At 40.6% G+C, this 23750-nt stretch overlaps 1 protein-coding gene across 1 annotated transcript; it reads right to left on the minus strand.

The window, feature by feature from the left end:
* Positions 1–291: 291 nt before the first annotated feature.
* On the minus strand, positions 292–12593 carry LOC122563102 (gastricsin-like). Its single transcript, XM_043716532.1, has 9 exons — positions 12468–12593; positions 10799–10964; positions 9691–9808; positions 9456–9574; positions 6921–7120; positions 4461–4583; positions 4233–4377; positions 2432–2530; positions 292–688 (listed from the first exon to the last, which is right to left on the minus strand). The coding sequence occupies exons 1-9, from the start codon at positions 12521–12523 to the stop codon at positions 533–535; spliced, it is 1182 nt and encodes a 393-aa protein (XP_043572467.1). The 5' UTR covers positions 12524–12593; the 3' UTR covers positions 292–532.
* Positions 12594–23750: the final 11157 nt, after the last annotated feature.

Below are 23750 nucleotides of genomic sequence, written 5' to 3' on the forward strand. Positions count from 1 at the left end.
CAGTAATAGGGTAGGGGAATGGGTCTGGGTGGGATAGTCTTCAGAGGGTCGGTGTGGACGTGTTAGGCCCAATGGCCTGTTTCCAAACTGTAGGGATTCTATAAAATAACATGAAAAACAGACCTTACATTAGAACCAGAAATTAACTGGAATACGAAATCCATTATTTTAGAAGTGCTTGACCAATACTGACAAATATTCAAAAAAACATGAATGAAACAATAACCAATAACTATTTTTTCAATGCTTTATCATATTTATTGTTTACACATAAAGCAATGACATCCTTTGGGTAGAAACACAGTTTCTCAATCAAGAAATCAAAATTTTTAGAAAATAGGTGTGGCAGTCACTGGGCAAAATCAGGATGTGTAAGGTCCTGTCTGAGTAATTACAGAACAAAACCTTGTAGCAATAACACTTGGGAGAGTATACCATAATCAGTCTATTCAGGAAGATCATTAATCACAGGCAGAGAGTCACTTGGAGAAGATATTACTTTCCTTGCAGGATAAATCAGATTGTACACAGCTTAGGCAGCTTTAGCGAATCCCATTCTATTGTTCCCTCTGTCATAAATAGAATAAAATTCTCTCAGGAAGACATCACCCAAGATCCAGAAAGGTCCATTTCGGGTAGGAGCTGGCAGGTAGGTGGGCTCAAATGCAACAAGACATTGGCCATAACTCTGTAAAACATGAAACAATGATACACTATTAGACTCAGCTATTTTCTAATCACCCTATTCAGAGATGTCATGACACTGCTGGAGCAAGTGGGACTTGAACCCAGGCGTCCCAGTCCAGGGATAGGGACAATACCACAGTGAGCCGACCCACACTATTTGACTCATGGAACAGATTAGACTCTCAAATAATCAAGACAGGTTTGTTAACTTCAGCCGTCAGACCGAAACTCTACAGAAGTACTTCCAGTTCACATTTTTCTGGCATTATTGTAGTACTGACAAAAAAAAATGACAAAGTTGACAATGAACAAACAAAATGGTTAAATTGATTAATGTTAAGGTAAGCTTATTTTTCTCAACTTTGGTCATACGGGGAGTCAGCTATCTTTGACAGTGAAGTGTATAATTCCCACTCAAATGGATTAAGTTGTGTCTTCACTTGCTCAGCCATTTGGTGTTGGGCATTTCAAACTTGTTCTATTAGCGCATGACGGCAGTGATTCCACTGGAGAAAGAAAGAGGGGAACAACATGGGGAGAGATGGAAGGGAAGGGGCAAATTGTTCTACCAGGGAATCTATTCCTCCTCCCACAACATTGGCCACCTAACATCCAGCATTGACGTCAATAAATGCAGTCATCCAGAAATTTATAGCACAGCATTTCACTGAAATGAGACATTGTGAAGAGAGATCAAATCAAAATCAGGTTCGAGAACTTCGTAACATTTTGCTCCCCCAAATAATATTTTTCTTATGGGCTATTTACAAAACAATCATAAAACATTTTCTTTAGAAAGGTTTTCTGATGTCACTACAACGCAAAGGAAATTTAAGCCCATGATGTGTTCCTAATGCTTCACAATTAGCAATAGCAACAAAGGATTATGTAATTGGAGTAGAGTGCAGTGGATGCTGGAATATTAAGTAAATGTAAGCAGGAGGAGATAGATTTTTAATAAATAATGGGTTGAAGAGTTATGAAGAGCAGGCAGGAAAGTGGAGTTGAGATCAGTTATGGTTATATTAAAGATGTAGTTAGACTCAAGGGGCTGAATTGCTTTCTCCTGCTCCTTGTTGTTTTGTTATTTTGTTTTGTAATTCAGTGGGTTAGAGTAATGATCTAGAGTCATGAGTTCAAATCACATTACTTAATTTAAACCTGGATTAAAAATGTAGCATCAATATTGCATGAAACAAGCAGATTATTTTGTCTTTTAGTGGTCAAAATCTATTATTGTTTCCAATCTGATCTACATGTAACTCCAGACTCAGCATATTATGTCTTCAATTATTGTTGACTGTCCTCAAAATGGCCTGGTAAGCCACCATAGAGTTTTACAGCATGGAAACAATTTAGTTGTATAGTCATTTCTGTTATAACGCAGTAGTCCAACTCTTGTGCAATCCCGTATTATAAGAAAATCATGTCGTAGCTGCACCATTTAAACTAATGGGACCGGAATCGTGTTATAACTAATACACACTTGACAACTTCACGCTTTAGAAAGTGTCCTCAATTCAACAATCGTGTTATAGCGAATTCATGTTAACGAAATGCGTAATCCAGCAGAACGACCTGTATTGAAAAAGCTGCTTATTACCATTTTCTCTACAAGATGAGGAACAGGCTGCGTCACAACAGCCGCATTTCATGAGTGAATTGAATAGGGAGCCAATTAATCTTGCAGCTTCTCTAACTAAACTAGCATTAGCTTTTAAAAAAAGACAGCTGTTGTACACACCTGTTGGATGTAGGCCGAGGCTGGAATAGTGAGATCAACTCCATTTATTACAAAGGTCATCGAAGGCAGGTTTGCAACAGCATTACAGTTAACCGTGTACTGTGAAATAAAGAAGAAAACATTCTGTACATCTGAATGTGTAGCTCAATAGGCAATATACAGCAAGGAATCATTGAGTAAGGTATCTTTCCACCGACAACCTATCTCAAATAGTTGCTTTTTCACTGCAAGTGTGAACCTTGAGATGTTGAGACCACACCTGGAATACTGCTTGCAGTTTTGGTACCCTTCCCTGAGAATGGTTACTGTGGAGGGAGTGGGACCTCACTTGTCTTCTGGGATGACAGAGCTAACGCATGAAGAGAAACTGGATCAGTTAAGCCTGGATTAGATGGAATGAGGTCGGATCTCATGGAAACCTATAAAATTCTAACAAGACTGGACAGGTAAATGCAGAAATGATGTTCCCAATAACTGGGGAGGCCAGAACCAGGCGGTCACAGTCTGACGATATGGGATCGGCCACTTTGGACCAAGATGAGAAGAAATGCCTTCACCCAGAGAGTGGGGAGCCTGTGGAATTCTCTGTCACAGAAAGTGGTTGAGGCCAAAATATTAAATGGTTTCAAGAAGAAGCCAGGATAAAGGGATCAAAGGGTATGGGGTGAAACTTAGAAATAGTTTGTTGAGTAGGCTGATCAGCCATAATCATAATGAATGGTGGAGCAGACTTCATGGGCCAAATGACCTACTCCTGCCCCCACTCCATGCTTTTATTTTATCAGGGCATTTTGTATCAAAGGTTTTTGTTAAAGTGTATTAGGAAAGATGATTTCTATCCAAATGGGGAGTCAACTTCAAAGTTTGATCTGTTTAAAATTATTCCAAAATGAACGGGGAAGGGAATTAAGGTTAGATTTCTTCACGTTGAGAATTGTATAGAAAGCTTTGCCACAGAGGAGAGGGTCTTACTCAGTATTTTGTTCTATTGCCTTAAACAGCCACTCCTTTCTCAATGTGCCACTATCATTGGATTCAATGAGAACTAAATGTCTTACTGAACCCCAATGTTGTTTATTACATTATCCCTACATACCACATGATATCACAATGCACCCCCCACATCACACACTTACTACCTTGCTCTGATTAAATTCTTTTGTTTTCAGAAAGGTGTAATTTGAATTCTTTCAAGTGCATTGACTCAATTGTACGAGCACTATGCTTCAAAACACTGTTTCTGCCTTCGGAGAGAGTGTCAAATCCTTCCCTTTCACATCCCAAGTCACACCCACCAAGTGCAGTCTCAAAAGAGAAGGCATAGTTTCATTGTTAGGACAGTTTCATTTCCATACCATCATATCATGATGTGGAGGTGCCAGTTTTGGACAAAGTCAGAAGTCACATGACACCAGGTTAGAGTCCAACAGGTTTATTTGAAATCAGTAGCTTCAAGGAGCAGGCTTATGATTTCAAACAAACCTGTTGGACTACAACCTGGTGTTGTGTGACTTCTGACATCATTTCATGATTCCTTTGACTAAAAGTGAACATTTTGCACAAACCAATTAAAACTTAAATCCATTAATGATTCAGTGGTGACCGCAGAAGTTAGTTCTGCTTAAGACTCTCACAACAATCAGGTAGAGGGAACAGCTCGTCGTATCAAACCCACATCCCAAAGCTGGAAGGATAATCTTGTGACATAGATTCCACTATTGTGGTCAACAAGTACCACTGCAGCCCCAGCGCTGAGACTGCCCAGTGTCTGTATCGGTAAGCACATATTGGAAAAGCTTACCTCCCCATACTGGTTCTGATAGGCACCAATGTATTGCATCAGTTGTTCTAATTCCTCACTTGGTGCAGTGAGCAAGGAAGTCCCAGTATCAACCATAGCTTGGCAGCCTTGGGTACAGAAGATCGGCTGACCATTAAGAAGCACACTGAAGAGGAGAATTTTATTATTAGGTTATTGATCTATGGATGGTGCAAGCCACTCATAACCAACCAGTCTTTCTTTACTTACCCTTGCATTGGGATGAGCCAATACAATTCCTGAAGGACAGGTACCCAGACAATTTCACCAGTATACAAGCTATTGTCAATCCCTCCAAATGTCACTTCACCGCCATATTGACTGTTTGGTTGTCTGGAAAGAAGAAAGGTATTCAAATTTACTAATCTTTTACTAAGTGTTAAGGCACCATAAGACATAGAAGCAGAAGCAGGCTATTCGGTCCATCGAGACTGCTCCGTCATTCAATGAGATCATGGCTGATAACCAACTTCTCTGCCTTTGCCCCATAACCTTTGGTATCATTACTAATTAAACCTCAGCCTTGAATATACTTAATAATCCAAACTCAACAGGCCTCTGTGGTAAAGAATGCCACAGATTCACTATCCTCTGAGAGAAGAAATTCATCCTCATCCTCGATTTAAATATGCAATCCCTTATTCTGAGATCATCCCCTCTTGATTCTTCCACAAGGGTAAACTACCTTTCCATATCTACACTTCAAGATCCCTGAACAATTTTGTATGTTTCGATAAGGTCACTCATCCTCTATATTGACAGATATAGTTTGCCCTGACCTAGCTTCAATATACTGACTAAAATACAAATCTCACTTTTTCTTCTCCATTCACTGGCATAATCCCAAGTCAGGCTGAGGCAAAATATATTGTTTCAGATTCTGCATCAGAATTAATATCAAGTAATCTGTGACCAAGAATATGCGTCATATTATAAACTTAGCCTATGACTAGGATAATCCCAGATCAGATATACCTCAAATGCTGCTTCTTAATTTTAGGTTGAGAGAGGCATATCCCAGGAAGTTTAATAGCTCTGAAGCACTGATCATCTCTCTCAAAAGAAAGAAGCTTGCTGAAATGATGACCATTTTTAGGATAGCCTTTTTAAGGCAGTTATAAATTGTCCATGTAATTGTAAAAGTCCAGATAAAAATTCTCATTAATGTACTGCATTCAGCTGTGTGAGACCTTTTAATTACCAAAATGTATAAAAGGTTTATAGAAGAACTGAACATGCAACTCAAAATTTTTGTGGAAATAATAGATCAGTACATTGGATAGGGTCTAGAAAAAGAGAGAAGGTACAATCTTACCCCTAATAGTGAATCCAGTTGTAAATTTTAAATGTTATAGTAAAAAGTAGGACATCCATTATATATTAAAGAAACATTTATCTTAATCCCCTGGGTGAAGATCACACACCAAGCTGGCTTTTGTGAAATTGCCTTATCCAGATTTATCCTCAGTACTTCTGAGAATACAAAATTAGTCTTTTTTGTGTAAATGTGGTTTCTGAGCTGTCACAAGGTCCCATTTTTTTCTCCAAATTTTGATTTTGATCATTAAGTTCACAAAAAGACAACCTTCTTTAACTCTAAGGAAAGTTAGAACTGTCAAACTGCCTCTAAGGGTCCTTTATATCCCAGGAATGCGAACATTGCTGATTAGTAATATTTTGTCAAAATCTTTCCTGAGTTAAGGGATTTGCATTGTAAAATGAGAATGTGTTTGTGAATTATAAAGTTTTCTATCTGAATGTGGTTTAGCTATTACTTCTCACGTTGGCTTGTTTTCGGTTTTAGACAGGAAAATGTGTTTGTGTGCACCTTCTTTTATCAGTGAATCCTTAAGATTGTTAAGATGAGCTAACACCAACTTGTCAGAATTATAGCTGGACTTTAGTGAATTATTTTTTAACTGTCTTTTTCTTAAAATATACCCTTTGAATTTTTGCAAAGTGACTTTCTTATCCTTATAGCCTTTCATTAAGACCATATCTCTAACCACAGATTTCTCCACAAGTACTTATTATAAAAACAGTAATTATTTCAAGTGACAATATAGGCCTGTGCTAGCTGCCCTTGACACGACTCTGTTCAAACAGGTCATAATAACTCACAAATTATATTCTGATTTGAGATAAAAATGTATTTTAGTGACATAGAACTTTCAACAACCAGTTCACCTTCAGCTGTAGCTTAGTGCATGAGTTACAATTTCAAATCCTACCATGGAAACTTGTGCACAAAAATCTTGTTTGACACTCACAGTTATCAACTTTCAGATGAGGCAATAAACCATGGCCCCATCCACTTGCTAGGATAGGCACAGAAGATCCCACTATAATATTTGAAGAAGTTCTTCAGAGTTGTTCTAATATTCTGGCCTGTATTTATCCCTCAGCCTCTATTATTAAAAAAGCAGATTACCTGATTATTGCAGTTTATGGGACCTTACTGAGCACAAATTGGCTAGTAACCTTCCTACTTTAGAACAACAACTGCTCTTTCTGGGTCACTCATAGACAATAAACACACAGGACATGCAAGATGCTACTTTCTTTAATCACATATTCCAGTACCAGACTCTGGGGTTCCCTGTGTTTCTTAAGAAAGTCTATTCTTCAATTTAGAGTCTCAGTGATCTCATCATGGCCCTATCCTCTTACCTGCCCAGGTAAACAGAAAACACGGGTGATGACACCAGATTGTTCTGCATCATGCCATCAAACACAGGGGTGGCACCCCCTGCTGAAAGCGCCGGGTAGGAAAGACCAAGGATTCCATCAAATTTTGCATAATAGAAGGTAGTTCCAGGTTCATTCTGACTGAGGCCAAACTCCTGCTGGGGAATAGAAATGCCTGCAACCTTGGGTAGGGATAAAAAGGCAATATTAGAGAAAGTATTACTGTGAACTTAGAAACACAAATCAATCAAATGACTAGTAATTTCAATGGCTTAGCCATTGATTGTTGTTGGATTAGAAGAATCAATGCTCCTGATACAGATTGCTTCAAAATCAGCACCATTTATTTAATTTTGTTTCGTTATCAAAATTGGAATAATCTCAGTTTAGACTCTGGGAGCTGCCACAGAGTTATTCCTGTACTGTATAATGTATTGCACGCCAATCAGATGGAGCAGGACAGGAGGCCATCCTATATCCCAGTCTGTTCTCTTTTAGGCCAGTATCTGTCGTTACCATCACTATTATAACTATTATTCATAGAAACGTGTCTGTTATCACAGCAGCTCCCTTCCTAACAGCACTGTTGCTATATGTACTTATTTCCCTCCCCCCACCCCCATGGACAACAGCAGTTCAAGAAAGTATTTTCTCAAGGGCACTAATGGATGGGTGATAAATGCCGGCATAGCCAGCGTCGCCCATGTCTTGTAAATGAGAGGCCATTTGGATGACATTTGTAAGACACATCAATCTGTTAATGAGTTAGAAATAACAATTAATTCCACTGCTGACATCCTTTGGAGGAAAACACAGAGCAGCTGCTGAGATTGTAACCTGAACTCGTCCCAAAGTTGTTCGTAACATACAGTCTGCTTCTCTAATTAAAAATTGCTTAATTCATATCATCTGGTAGTCGGGCTTTTAGTAATAAACTCAAACTTTGCTGCACTTTTTGCACTGCTTAACTAAAATTATAGGATCAATTGTTCAATTTAATAAAATGCCAAAGGTAGACTGTATCATTTTAATTCTATATTTACATCAGTTGGTCAGGTGATAACTATCAGTGCAGGTAGTAATTGTCAATGGTACAGGACATTACTGAGTTGGCAGAACAAACAAGACAAAATGACTGACTGCATAACTGATTATTGAAAAAAGCACTGCACAGTCAGTATATAGAGAGCTTTGATGCTCAACCTACATGGGTTGAAGCTCTTTGCTTGAACCCACTAATTCTTCAGTGGATCCCAGGCTGGTGTCAAGCAGGAAACAACTCCGAGAATGGGTAACACATTCTTATGTATCCCTGTCGATTCCTGCTGTAATGCCTGGGTGAGAGAAAGTGAGTCTTCCAACCTGTGGGGAGCTGCATGTCAAACACCAATGGATTTTTGTGTTTGAACTTCAGACACAGGGCCCTGTGATTTATCATTCAGAAATCAGCAGAATCTTGGATCAAGAATGAAAAGTTAGATTGATTTATTGTTTGATTCTTCAAAGGTTCAACAATGGTAACTGACCAATGTTGGTTGATAAAACAAGAAAAAGGGAGCAACTTTAATTTATCAATAGACTTAGCCCAATATACCTCCACACATAAACTGCTATAACTCCCTTGTATAATCCCACCTCCTGCATGTGAGTGACTGACAAATAGTTTTAGCTAGGACTATTATAGAATTCATGGCAGTATGCAGTTCCCACTCCACCAATCAGGGGCAACAGATATTTTAATCAACCTTTTCAGACATGTTATGACATCTTTTTGGCTCAGTTAGACCTTCTGGCCCATAGATAGGGGCGTTACCACAAAAGCCCTTTGTATTTTAAAGGAGGTTGTACTTTTCATCATCAACAGATGGTTGAAAGTACTTTGCAACCGACGAAGTACTTTAGAAGTGAATTAATAGATATAATGTAGGAGACCCAGCAGCTAATGGAGATATTTTCTGATCAACCTCTTCAGATATATTATGACACACTTCTGGAGCAGTTGCACCTGGACCTCCTGGCTCGAGGTGGGGACACAACCTCTGCATCACAGTGCCCCAGTCAGAGGCAATAAGCTTAGGCTGATCAGCAAAGGCTTAGTAAATAGCACTCTCTAGAATTAGAGTGTTCTGGGCCAAGCCCTTCTCCAAGGAGCTGAGCCCACATTCTAGGCTGACACAGTACCACAGCACTGGGGGAGTGTGACATCTTTGGCTATGCTGCTTTTTGAATGAGACATTAAAACTGAGGGTCTAACCCAAGTGGCTGTAAAAGATTCCGCAGGGCTACTGCAAAGAAAAGCAATCATAATATGGATACCTCAACATCATCAAGAAAAACAGATTACCTGGTAATTATCTTGTTGCTGATCTTAAACCTTACTATCTCCAAATGTCCTACCACATTTCTTACATTAAAGCAGGGACCATGTTTTAGAAATATTTCAGTGGGCATCATATAAATGAAGGGCCTTTTTATAAAATGACTGGTAACCTTTTGATTAATATCATTAATACTTACATTAACTGTATCAAATCCAAAAAATCCAGTTAAACTACCAGAACCATAAGCAATGCTGAAACTTTGTCTGTTCGTTGTGAATGTTGAGGATTGTCTTGGATTATATCTGGGATGGTTCTCTGAAGAGAGAGGATTGAGTTATGATTTATTTCGTTCACAGGATGTGGCAAGTTCGTGGATTATTCAGTGTCAAAACAAAATTGGGCAAATAATCATTTGCTGGTGTTATACTCACCACATGCTGGACTCCCACAGAAGATAGAGGGGATCCAAAGGTTAGAGGAGCCAGTGTCGAACAGAACGGTGAAACTCTGGGGTGGGTTACCAATTGTAATAGAACCATAGTAGAAGTTCTAGTGTGAGTTTGAGAAAGGATATTAGAATTAACCATTGGTTAATCTGGATAAGAATTATGCTTCATTAATTGGTAGAAAACACAATATCATTTTTTTCTCAACTAATGTCTTTCAAAAATAAAAACATTTACAAGAAAAATACCTCTGGAAATGAGAGCTTAAATTTGACCAGCAAGCCATGGCACCAAAAATAACCATTGAGTCATAGAGATAGTACAGCATGGAAACAGACCCTTCGGTCCACTCATCCATGACGACTAGATACCCCAAATTAACCTAGTCACGTTTGCCAGCATATCCCTCTGAACCTTTCTTATTCATATATCCATCCAGATGTCTTTTAAATGTTGGAATTGTATGAGCCTCCACCACCTCCTTATTTGATACATGCCCCACCTTCTGTATGAAAAAGTTGCCCCTTAGGTCCCTTTTAAGTCTTGCCCCTGTCACCTTAAACCTGTGCCCTTTGGTTTTGGACTCCCTACTCTGGGGAAAAGACCTTCTAACATTGATGGATCACACCTTATTGGTGGTAATGAAATGGCTTAGTTCTTCTTTAAAAGCTTTGTTAAAATTGTACACATTAGCTGAACAGTACTGTCTCTTAACTCCTTTCCCTGTGTAATCCCTTAAAATTGAAATGTGTCTGTCCTGATTTTAATTATCACTGACATTGGTGGTAACAGCATGCTGGCTCTTACAGTTTTAAATCACATTTAAAGAGAGCAACTTCTTGTATCTAGATTGATGGCCCCTACTGGGGCTTTCATGTGCTCTGCTCCTTGGAACAGCAGCTACGACAGAAATTATAAAGCCAGCAATGAACTGAACAAGGGAAATGTTGGAAGCATTTATAACCTTCAGTCTCATAGCACCTGCCTGTACTTGAGCTGGATAGTCAGCCTCTATTGGAACTTAACCCCAAAGAAATAGCATTCTAACTTTGTCAACTACTCTCCACTTCAAATAGCTTCCTTCTTGACTTACATCCATGAAATTCACAAGTGGCTCATTTGCATCCTCTGACTGATATCCAGGGAAAAGATGCTGGTATTTCGAGGCAGGATCATATTTGTGCGTTTCTAAGAACCTTTTCAGCTCCCCACGCTCCTTCAGGATATCTCGGACAGACTTGCCTCTGTACAAAGGCATTCTGAAATGATTTCAAAAATACCATCAACAAGAATCAAATTATTGAGGGTTGGAGCAAGTTCTTTTGTAAATAATGGAAATCAAGTACTGAGCTGCTATTCTAAGATGCAACACGCTTGAAGGCTCCACAAGAATTGAGAGTGAGAAATGAAATATGTCCTTCAAATGGATTCCTTGATTATTAAACGGTCACTGAACCACTTCCTTATGCTGTGGTTTTACTTTTGCGTAGGTTGAGGAGATAGGCCCCAAGGAACAGGAAGCAAACCTCTACTACTGTTGTTGTTCACAACCACAGGGTGGCTGTCTAATTAACCAAGGTAACCACACCAGCTCCTGCCAACACTCTTTAGCTTGCTTTATATCTGGATTTTACATCAAGAATTGAATCTCACCTCTGCAGACCTAATAAATGCTTGTACTTGAGTTTCAGAGATTATTTTAAATTCATTCTAATTAAATTACCAGATTTTACCAGCTTGTTAAAAAAATCCTACCCATTCTACCCATTTCACCTCTTTAAATGAGGTTTGTAGACTTTATCCCAGAATTAGGTTCAAGTTCCACTTCTCCAGAGATGTGTCACAGTATCCCTGAACAAGCTGATTAAAAATATGCTTTCATTCTCTATGCCCCCAAATGCATTCCACTACTTAGCATCGTAAACTCCTTGTACACACAAAGGCATTGTCTGAGTAACGTAAGATCAAAGATGTTCCATGAACTATTGCTCATCTTTCCCCAAAGGTATCTCTGTAGCCTCCAAGTCTCCCTGTAATCAGCCCCTTCTCAAACTCTTCTGCTTGAACTATTTAAAGTGACAGCCTGAATGAGTTGGTAGCAGTCAGAAAATTGTGGGAATTTGAAATAATTCATTAATACAGTGCAACACTTCTCAGTGGTGCTTTTGTAAGGCAGGGTGGTAAAAGATGCTGCTCACATACTTAGGTGAATGTTCAAACAAACGGTAATTGACCTCAACAGTTGGTATTTATTCTGGACAGAGACACTCCTTGATCCAAACATTGGGAGATAATTTCCACTTGCCTTAAAATTAATATTTTGCTCATATCCTCTAGTTTTACATCACAAGAACAGAGGATAGAGGAGCAGGAGTTACCTGTTTAGCCTCTAGAGCCTGCTCCAGCGTTCATTATCATGACTGATCTTCTACAGCAACTTCACTTTCCCACAGTATCACAATATCCCTCAATTCAGTGCCCAATCCCAGTCTTCATTATATTTAACAGGGAGCCTTCATGGCTCTCTATGTATAGGATTTCAAAGAGTTTTGTTCATTTGACCAGTAATGGCAGCAACCTTGCCTTTTTGCCCATCTGCTTCTCATATATGTGACTGCAAAATAAAGCTTTGCATCAGACAGAATTAATGAATCAAGCATCTCCATTAGCAGAATGAACAGAAACTGAATGCACAGAAATGAACCATCATATAATCTGGTAAAAATTTCATGCTAAAGGTAATAAATTGCTCAGTGACTTACTTGTGGAAACACTGAGAGAGTTGGATACAGACCAAGGCAAAGATTAACAATTTCATTTTGCTCCTTGTTGTAGTGCCACCAAAAGTCAGAGTCTAGTGAGATTCACACAATTCCTAGAATTGTGCTAGAGACTGCAGTAGGCTCAGTACCTTTATACTCAAGGGTAATCGTGCAACCTGCTTTTCAAGTTCACTAATGAAGGTCATGTTATCACTGATTCTGAACTAGATTGCTCTTTGTTTAAATACAAACAAAATAATCTTAAAATAATTGAACCTCCTTTCACCTTGAAACAATTTTGTGGTCAGGAGTTATGCATCTGAAGACAAACAAGCAATTAACCATTCTGATGAGAATTAAATTGTGAGGGAAAAGCTGCTTCACTGAGGAGAGTAAGCTAGTCCATTCTAGGGAAAGGCACATACATTTATATTATTCACAAAAAACAGTCTTGCATCTCTGTAATGATACAGGATGGGGATGAGGCAGAGGTTTGCATGGGCAGAGGAGATATGAGTTTTGTTTTGATAATGGCAGACCCAAAAGAGAGAGAACAATTGTCATCAGCTAACGTAACAGCTATGAAAGGTTAAGTGTTCAGACATTCATGGGGAGCAGGATGAAGGGTTGAGGAATTGGGCTCAAGAACACCACTTCCTGAGGTTTTTCATGGAGCTCTGTGCTGTTTTCTAAACCCCTTCCTGCCTTTTGCCTACATAAGTATATCCAGCAAGGTGTATTGAAAGAATTTGCAATGCCAAGGAATACAAGGGAATGGGCCAAGTGCTGGAAAATGGGATTAGAACAGTTACATAGTTGTTTTTGACTGGCACATGTGTGATGGGCCAAAGAGCCTTTCCCTGGGTTGCAGATCTCTGTAGCTCTAACATCTTTGTTTCTAAAATGCATGAGCACTGCATTCAGCTTTTCAAGCTCCAAAACCTTGAATTCTATGAAAGTAGTTGGATATACTGAACCACATGATAATCTCAATTGGACAATGCACTCAGTCACACAGGAACTACAGTATATAGTTTCACTGGGTTCCTTGTATCAAATAAAACTGCCTTAAGAGTGAAATCAAACAGTAACATTTAGCAATTAAGGTGCAAAAGCATTTATTTCATTGTGCAGGTCAATAAAACACGGTGGCATAGTGGTTAGCACTGCTGCCTCACAGTGCCAGAGACCCGAGTTCAATTCCTGCCTCAGGCAACTGTCCGTGTGGAGTTTGCACATTCTCCCCATTTCCTCCAGGTGCTCCAGTTTCCTCCCACAGTCCAAAGATGTGCAGGTTAGGTGAATTGGCCATGCTAAATTGCCCATGGTGTTAGGTGTAGGGGAATGGGTCTGGGTGGGTTGCTCTTTGAAGGGTCGGTGTGGACTTGTTGGGCCGAAGGGCCTGTTTCCACACTGTAAGTAATCTAATCTAATCTAAAACTAATCCTTAGAGCATCAGTTATTCAAGCTGAGATAAAACATTTCCAACAAAAAAATTCAAGCAGACTTGTAAATAGTTTTATATCCTTACTTGAGAAAGGATACAGACACGGGAGAGAGTATAGAGGGGGTTCCCTAGGTTGATTTCAGAGTTGGGATGGCTGGCTTATGAGGAGAGATTGAATAGACTGGGACTATATTTATTGGAATTCAGAAGAATGAGGTGGGATCTTACAGAAACATATAAAGTTATGAAGGGAATAGATAAGATGTAAGCAGGGAGGTTGTTTCCACTGGCGTGGAAACTAGAACTAGGGGGCATAGCCTCAGAATAAAAGGGGGACGTGTTCTCCCAAAGGGTTGTGAATCTGTGGAATTCCCTGCCCAGCAAAGCAGTTGAGACTAACTCATTGAAAGGTTTTAAGGCAAAGACAGATAGATTTTTAAACAGTCAAGGAATTAAGGGTTATGGTGAGCAAGTGAATAAATGGAACGCAGCCATAACCTTATTGAATGGCAAAGCAGGCTCAATGGGCCAGATGGCCTACTCCTGATCTGATTTCTTATATGCTTACTGAGCTTTAAGCCAAGATTGCCAAAAGCAGATCGAAATAACAGCCTGGAATATTTGTTGGTGTCTGTACTTCAATGGTCTTAGCGAGTTTTGAGAAGATTTGTAGCTCGGGTTGAGGTTTTGATGTAGGTTTGCTCACTGAGTTGAAAAGTTCATTTCTAAACGTTTCGTTACCTTACTAGGTAACATCTTCAGTGGACCTCATGCGAGGTCTACGCAGAGCAGAGGAAAATCACCTATACCGTGTATTCATAAAGAATGGGTACCCACTGAACACAGTCCACCGATTTCTCAGCAACAAACCCAAACAAGCAGACAAAACATGTCCAGAAACCCTAGCCGCTCTCCCCTTGGAAATGACTGCCAGGCTAATCAGACCCCTTGGCATCATGATAGCCCATCAACCCACCAACATACTAAAACAGCAGCTAATGAATTTGAAAGACCCTGTACAGACAATGAGCAAAATTAATGTCATTTATAAAATACCGTGCAAGGACTGTAACAAACACTATGTTGGACAAACAGGCAGAAAACTAGCCACCAGGATACATGAACACCAACTAGCCACAAAAAGACATGACCCCCTCTCACTCGTATCCTCACGTACGGATGAGGAAGGACACCACTTTGACTGGGACAATACATCCATCCTAGGACAAGCCAAACAAAGACACGCACGAGAATTCCTAAAAGCATGGCATTCCAACCGGAACTCTATCAACAAACACATCGAGTTAGACCCCATCTATCACCCCTGAGAAAAGGAACACGAAGTGACTTCACCACAGGAAATGACATCACCAACCCAAAGAAACCCAAACATATAAATAGAAAGCAGGAATTTTCAGCATTGCTTCGCATGAGGTCCACTGAAAATGTTACCTAGTAAGGTAATGAAACGTCTGGAAATGAACCTTTCAGCTCAGCAAGCAAACCTACATCCAAAACTTCAATGGCGTCTGAGGCTTAGTTTATGGCAATACTAGGCAAGTGAAAGTTTTAGCACTTTATGTATTGGTTACTCATGTTGAGGTTAAACCACATTATCTCCCCATCACAAGCTCATCAGGAGTTAGCATTTGATAGTTGTTGATTTGCAGTTGGTGGATCAGAAGTTTGTGCTAATAACTTACATCACAATGAAACAACTTTAAAAACACGGAAATGGAGGGTTACAGGGATAGGATAGGGGGTTGGGTCTGCATGAGATGCTCTTCGAAGGGTCAGTGTGGTCTCAATGAATGCTTGATTCAGTCGTTAGAGGCACTGGATACTGCAAAGGCTGTGAGTCCTGACAACAATCTGGCAATAGTAGTAAAGACTTGTACTCCAGAGCTTTCCACTCCCCTGGCCAAGGTTTTCCAGCACACTTACAACACTGACGTTTACCTCCTAACATATAAAATTGCCCAAGCAGGAGAAATCTAACCCAATCAATTACCAAGCCATCAGTCTACTATCAATCATCAGTAAAGTGGTGGAAGGTGTCAAGAACAGTGCTATCAAGCAGCATATGTTGGGTGACACCCAGTTTGAGTTTTGCCAGGACCACTCAGCTCCTACCCCATTACAGCCTTGGTTCAAACATCAACAAAAGAGCTGAATTCCAGAGTTGAGGTGAGAGTGACAGCCCCTGACATCAAGGCTGCATTCACCCAAGTGTGGCATCAAGGAGCTCTAGCAAAACTGGAATCAATTGGTATTAGGGGACACACTCTCTGTTGGTTGGAGTCATACCTGGAAGATGGTTATGGTTGTTGGAGGTCAATCATTTCAGTTCCAGGACATCTCTGCAGAAGTTTCTCAAGACAGTGTCCAAGGCCCACCCACCTTCAGCAGCTTTATCAATGAACTTACCTCCATCATAAGGTTAGAAATCAGAATGTTCACCAAAGATTGCACAATGTGCAGCACCATTTGCAACTCCTCAGATATTGAAACAAGTCCAGATTCAAATGCAACAACAAAATATCCAGGTTTGGGCTGGCAAGTGTCAAGAAACATTCATGCCACACAAATGGCAGGCAATGACCATCTCTAATAAGAAACTATCTAACCACACCCCTTGACATTCAATGGTATACCATCACTGAAAATCTCCCACGACCAACATTCTTGGGACTTCCATTGACCAACTTGATCAACTGAACTTGCCACACAAAAACAGGGGCTACGAGAGCAGGTCAGAGATTAGGAATACTGTGGCATATAACTCACCTCTGGACTCCCTAAAGCCTGTCCAACACTTGCAAGGCACAAGTCAGGACTGAATACTCCCCACTTGCCTGGATGAGGCAGATTCAACAACACCCTAGAAGTGAATGAGTTGACACCACCTGGGACAAAGCAGTCCACTTGATTGGCACCACATTCACAAACATCCACTCCCTCCATCACTGATGCTCAATAGCAATTCCGTGTACTATCTACAAGATGCACTGCACAAATTCACCCAAAGATACTCAGACAGCACTTTGCAAATCAATGACCACTTCCATCTAGAAGAAGAGCAGCAGTTACATGAGAACACCATTACCTGCAAGTTCCCCTCCAGGATGCTCACCATCCTGTCTTGGAAATATATCACCATTCTTTCACAGTGAAAATCCTGGAATTTCCTCCCTTACACCATTGTGGGTCATAGCAAGTGGACTGCAGCAGTTCATGAAGGCAATTCACCACCACCTGGGGATGAGCAATAAACATTGGCCAGCCAGCAAAACCTACATTCCTTGAATAAATAAATAAAATTCCAAAGCTTAGGCAGCCAAAGGCAGGGTCACTACTGATAGGAATAATTTAATTTTGGGATACAAATTTGAGAGTCTTTGCCTTCAGTGATCAAGGATAGACATAACTTAACCTAAATAAACTCTGGACCAAAACAGAGATGATTTTGGGAAACTAATATGCTTAGTCATCTATTGCAAGCAGTTTACATTTTTGGTTTGGAGCAGATAATGGCAAGGCTGTCACATTCTAATAGATGCCCCTGTTGCTGATTTTTAGCACAAACCTATAGGTCTATCAGACCCAGAAAATACCACAGATCTTTTGAAAATTATGCTTCTATGTCTAAGTAACATTTGGGCACTCACTGTCTACATCTCCCCATGACAAATGGCCACGTTGGCGAGTGGGGAGAGACTAGCACACGGCCAACACACACCAGGAAGCATCAGCTATTTGAGGTGGTATTCAGGAGATTTGCTGCCATGGCTTTCTATTAGCAGGAGATAGCTTGTCAGCAAAATAATAAAAACTTGTAATCACATTTTACTTCAAATATTTCCATTAATATCCCTTTCCAAAAAATAATACTTATATTCAAAATGGGGTTCTTTACACTTGAAAATTTGCAGATTCCATTGTTGCACTTTCTACTGATCTGCTAATCCAATCCAGGACTTTTTTAAGAGACTGCACGAAAAGGCACTGAAATAGCTAATGTAAATCGACATATCGTGGCTACAATGTCAACTTACAGCAACAGAAAAACACACAATGATTACTGAGTTGATGCTTTGTTATCGATGTTTTGGAATTACACCAGAACTTTACAGCCACTGTGAAAAAAAATAAATCAAGAGAAGATGTTGATAATCAGTAGAAAATAAATAAATGAAGTTGATAACTTTCAATAAACTTTCGATATACTCTACTCAAGTGACAGAAGCGTATTGACATCTTTCTTGCATCACAGTTCCTTAGAGAACTATAAAGTAGGTTTACGAACTGAATAGTTAAAAGCCCCCAGGATCCTAATTCAATCAAACAGCATTCCAACAGTTGAAGGAGCAAACTGAGATTTAGTTGCCAAAACAAATTCATTAAAGTGGTTTAATTTATAAATAATTAAATATGGAATATGTTGCAAGAAGTTTCCATTTGCAATATGTTGCACTGAATACTTTTGGCTTTAGAGCTGAAATTATACCCAAATGTTTTCATTAGCTACTGCAGGGGATCCTTTGCGGTCTGTATAGACAAAAGATTGCTGTAGGGGCTGAGAGTTTTAATGGTGATGACAATCCATTCGTTCAGTTATGTGGTTGGCAGGGATTTAGATGTAAAAACAAGGAGAAGGCGGCAAACAAGACATTACTATGTTAAGTTTGAATACCACGTGCATGTCTGTGCACTTCATTACAGGAAGAAACTTTGGTCCACAAAACTAGTATAAGATTGTGCAACATTATCAGTAATGAAAGCTTACAGTCCAGGATGGCTTTGAAAATGTTAATTAAAACAGAGGTTTTAATAAAGCCTTTATGAAAGGTTTAAGAGGGCAATGAAATCTTATTCTCATTTATTGGCAATTCGACTGCAAATATGTAGGATTGGCATTGGAAGAAAAAAGGGCACTAGAATTTATTTCATACTCTTCCTGCATTTTTTTATTCCATGAAAAATTGGATGAGTTGCTTCAACTAACTAGATAGCATCAAGAAGCTAGATATCATCTGAAACTCAACTACCTGTCTTAACTTGCAACAAATTCTATTCCCTTATCACTCCTCCCCACCCCCATCCTCACTGGCCTGCACTGTTCCTCAGTAGAGCAATTTTAAAATTCTCATCCCTTTTTGTCAAATCTTCCCAGAGCCTTGCCCTTCTCTATCTCTGTGACCTCTACAAACCACACAATGATTAGATTCCCTACAGTATGGAAACAGGCGACTTCGGCCCAACCAGTCCACACCGACCCTCTGAAGAGTAACCCACCCAAACCATTTCCCTCTGACTAATGCACCTAACACTATGGGCAATTTGGCATGGCCAGTTCACCTGACCTGCACATCTTTGGACTGTGGGAGGAAACTGGAGCACCCGGAGAAATGCTCTGAGGTTTCTGCACTTGCTGATTTCTAGTCTCTTGCACATTCTCAATTCCACTAATGGTAGCCATACCTTCAGTTGCCTAGACTCCAAGATCTAGAAGTACCTCCCAGCCTCACTTCTTTCCTTTAACCTATTCCTTAAAACATTTCTCTTTGACTAAGCTTTAGGTGATCAGATTTACTGTACCCTTTGTCATGCCTTGCTTTGTAATACTCTTGTCAAGCTGGCATATAGGGCAACTGTTAGTGAAGAATTAATGGACCAAATCACCTTGAAGAAGTTTTCCTCCTCTCTCTACAAGAATCTCAGGGAGTCCCTCTCCCACTGCAACTCCCAGGTCATTTCCTCTGCCCTGAAGCTCTTCAACCATGTCACCCATTGTACTCTATGCTACTTTCTCCCCACCCCCACCCTCCTCTAGCTTATCTCTCCATGCTCCAGGCTCACTGCCTTTATTCCTGATGAAAGGCTTTTACCTGAAATGTCGATTTCGAAGCTCCTTGGATGCTGCCTGAATTGCTGTGCTCTTCCAGCACCACTAATCCAGAATCTGGTTTCCAGCATCTGCAGTCATTGTTTTTACCTCTACATTATGGAAAAGGACAAGCATGAACCTGAAGTCAATTGAGGAAGGCTGACACTAATACCAGATATTTCAGGTAAATCTGTCTCCGAACAGGAAATATGAAGAGTACAGGACCAACATGTTCCAATAAACAAAAAGGGTGGGACTATCAAATCCTGTGAACACTGGATAGAAGGATTTACAGCACTGGATTAGGAGGAAAAGGAATGCTTATGGCTGATACCGAGGGCTCAACACTGGAGAAGCACGAGGAGTAAAGAATGTGCAAACAGGAACTTAAAGACATTACGAGAGCTGAAAGGGGTCATTAAAGGATACTGGCAGGTAAATAAAGGAAAATCCTAAATTGCTTTACAAGTGCAAAAAGGTACAAGGATAATAAGGGAAAGAGTAGGATGACAGCAGTAATTTGTTCATGAATCAGAGGATGTAGGTAGGATTCTACATGAATATTTTGTGCCGATGTTCACTCGTGACAGAGTTATTTTGGGTCTAAAACTCAGGGAGGAGGTCAGTGATGCAATTTTTAAAATTAGTATAGACAGAAAGAAGATTCCTAGTGGTCTGGCAAGCTTAAAAATAGATAAATTTCCAGGGCCAGGTAAAACAAATCCCAGGATGTTGACTGAGGCATAAAAGGAAATAACGGGATCACTTCCAAAAATTTTTATTTCCTCTCTGACTACAGGAGAGGTTCCCAGGTACTGGACGAAAACCAATGTCATGTTATCATTCAAAAAGGGGAATGAGAGATTAAACAGGAAACTACAGGCCAATCAATCTAACGTCAGTGGTGGGGAAACTATTGGAAGCAATTCTGAGAGACAGAATTAATCTGCATTTGCAAAGGGAGGAATTAACGATGAACAATCAATTTGGTTTTATTAAGGGGAAGTTATGCCTGACCAACTTAACTGAATGTTTCAAAGAGGTGGCTCGGTCTAATGCTATTGATGTAGTCTCCTTTTATAAGGTCCCACAAGAGAGACAGCTAGAAAAAGTAAAAGCCCATGGAATCAAGAAAATTGGCAAATTGGATCCACAATTGGCTGAATGGCAGGAAGCAGAAGCTGGTAGTTGAGGGGTGTTTCAGTAATAGGACATTTGTGTCCAGTGGGGTCCCAAAGGGATCAATTTTGGGACCCATGCTGTTTGCAGTTTATATTGATGATTTGGACTTGAATGTGGGAGGGTTGATCAGTAAGTGCAGAGGTGATAAGTAATGATAAATAGTGAGGATAGCCTCTGATTATAGGAGGATAGGGATGGGCCGGTTGGATAGGCTGATCAGTGACAAATGGAATTCAAACCAGATAAATTCTTGGGCAGGACAACCAAGAGCCTTGAGAAGTACTGAGGATCAGAGGAAGCTTGGTATAAACATACACCGGTCCCTTAAGGTATCAGGACAGGTGGACAAGGTAGTTGAAACAGCTTGGTTGCCTCTATTAGCTGAGGAATTGAGTTTAAGAGCAAGGAGATTATGCTGGGACTTCAAGAGATGTTGGTTGGACCACAGCTAGTGCAGTTCTGGAATCCACATTATAGGAGAGGTGTGATAACATTGGAGAAGGTGCAGAGAAGATTTACCAGAATGGTGCCTGGGCTACAGAGTTTCAGTTGCAGAGAGATGTCAAACAGACTGGTAGGGCTTTCCTGAAAACAGAGGAGATTGAGAGAGGGGCATAATTGAGTTGTATAAAATTGAGGGGCATAGATACGTAGACAGGAAGAAACTTCTCCCCATAGATTTAAGGTAATAGCAGAAAAGGATATCCTTTTACCCTTAATATACTGTACTTGTAAAACAACTTCCTTTATTTTACTTGCCAGTATCCTTTCATGTCCCCTTTTAGCTCTCCTAATCTTTTCAAATTCCTGCTTGCACATTATTTAGCTGTGTTGAGCCCATGGTATCTGGCATAAGCCTTCCTTTTTCTGTTAATCCAACGCTGCATATCCCTATGCAGAGTGTTCACAGGGTTTGAAGGTCCCATCCTTTTTAAGAGATGTGAGGGGGGAAACCTTTCCCACCCAGAGGGAGGTAGGAATCTGGAACTCACTGGCTGTAAGGGTGGTCAAGGCAGAAAGTCTCAGCATATTTAAGAAGTATTTAGGTGTGCACTTGCAAGACCAAAGTTGATAAAGGGTGGCACTGGAAAAAGCACAGCAGGTCAGGCAGCATCTGAGGAACAAGAGAGTCGACATTTTGGGCATAACCCTGCATCAGGATTTCAACAGGTTAAGCCCAAATCATTGACTCTCTTGCTCGTCAGATGCTGCCTGACCTGCTGTGATTTTTCCAGCACCACACATTATCGGCTCTGACTTTTCCAGCATCTGCCGTCCTTACTATCGCCTACTTGCAATACCAAGGCATACAAGACTGTGGGCCAAGTGCTGGAAAGTAGGATGGGCTGTTTTTGACCAGCAGAAATGCGATGGGCCAAAAGGCCTTTTTTTTGTGCTACACAAAATGGACTACAGTGGTTTAAGAAGGCGGCGCACTACCATCTTCTCATGGGTAACTAGAGGTGGACAATAAATGCTGGCCCATCCAGAGATGCCCATATCCTTTGATTTTTAAAAATATTGATTGTCTTCACCAACAGGACGAAGCTGGGTCTGGCAAGGTCTGCATTTGTTGTACATCCCTAATTGCCCATGTGAAAAGGATAAACTAAAATACAATTACAGAGGAACCTTGATTATCTGAACGAAATGGGCTGGCACTATTTCGTTTGGATAATTGATTATTCGGTTGATCGATTCAATGCCTTTCCTCTGGGGCTTGGAGTTTTCTATTAAGTCTGCCCCCCATTCACGAGACTAGTAGCAGCACAGCATGCGGGAGGTCCCACCTGCCCCAAATCCCATCCAACTCCGCCTCCCACCTGACCCCCAACCTCATCCAAACCTGCCCCCTCAAACCCAGTCCAACCCTGCCCCCCCACGTACCCCCCAACCCCTTCTACCCCCACCCCCTGTCCAGGACAGCTGGACTGGACACCAACTGCTGTCTTTGGGTGAAGGGGGGGGGGTGAATCTCTAAGTAGCACACATACACAAACACATGCTGAGATATTTGTATCATCGATAGTCACAGGTGAGGTGCCGGAAGACTGGAGGTTGGCAAACATGATGCCACTGTTTAAGAAGGGTGGAAAGGACTAGCCAGGGAACTATAGGCCAGTGAGCCTGACCTCAGTGGTGGGCAAGTTGTTGGAGGGAATCCTGAGGGACAGAATGTACATGTATTTGGAAAGGCAAGGACTGATTAGAGATAGTCAACATGGCTTTGTGCGTGGGAAATTATGTCTCACAAACTTGATTAAGTTTTTGGAAGGAGTAACAAAGATGATTGATGAGGACAGAGCAGTCGATGTGATCTATATGGACTTCAGTAAGGCATTCGACAAGGTTCCCCATGGGAAACTGATTAGCAAGGTTAGATCTCATGGAATATAGGGAGAACTAGCCATTTGGATACAAACTGGCTAAAAGGTAGAAGATAGAGGGTGGTGGTGGAGGGTTGTTTTTCAGACTGGAGGCCTATGACCAGTGGAGTGCCACAAGGATCGGTGCTGGGTCCTCTACTTTTTTTTATTTACATAATTGATTTGGATGCGAGCAAAAGAGGTACAGTTAGTATATTTGCAGATGACACCAAAATTGGAGGTGTAGTGAACAGCGAAGAGGGTTACTTCAGATTACCACAGGATCTTGTCTAGATGGGCCAATGGGCTGAGAAGCGACAGATGGAGTTTAATTCAGATAAATGCGAGGTGCTGCATTTTGGGAAAGCAAATCTTAGCAGGACTTATACACTTAATGGTAA

This window comes from Chiloscyllium plagiosum, chromosome 26, assembly GCF_004010195.1.
Source record: "Chiloscyllium plagiosum isolate BGI_BamShark_2017 chromosome 26, ASM401019v2, whole genome shotgun sequence".
Lineage (NCBI taxonomy): Eukaryota > Metazoa > Chordata > Chondrichthyes > Orectolobiformes > Hemiscylliidae > Chiloscyllium > Chiloscyllium plagiosum.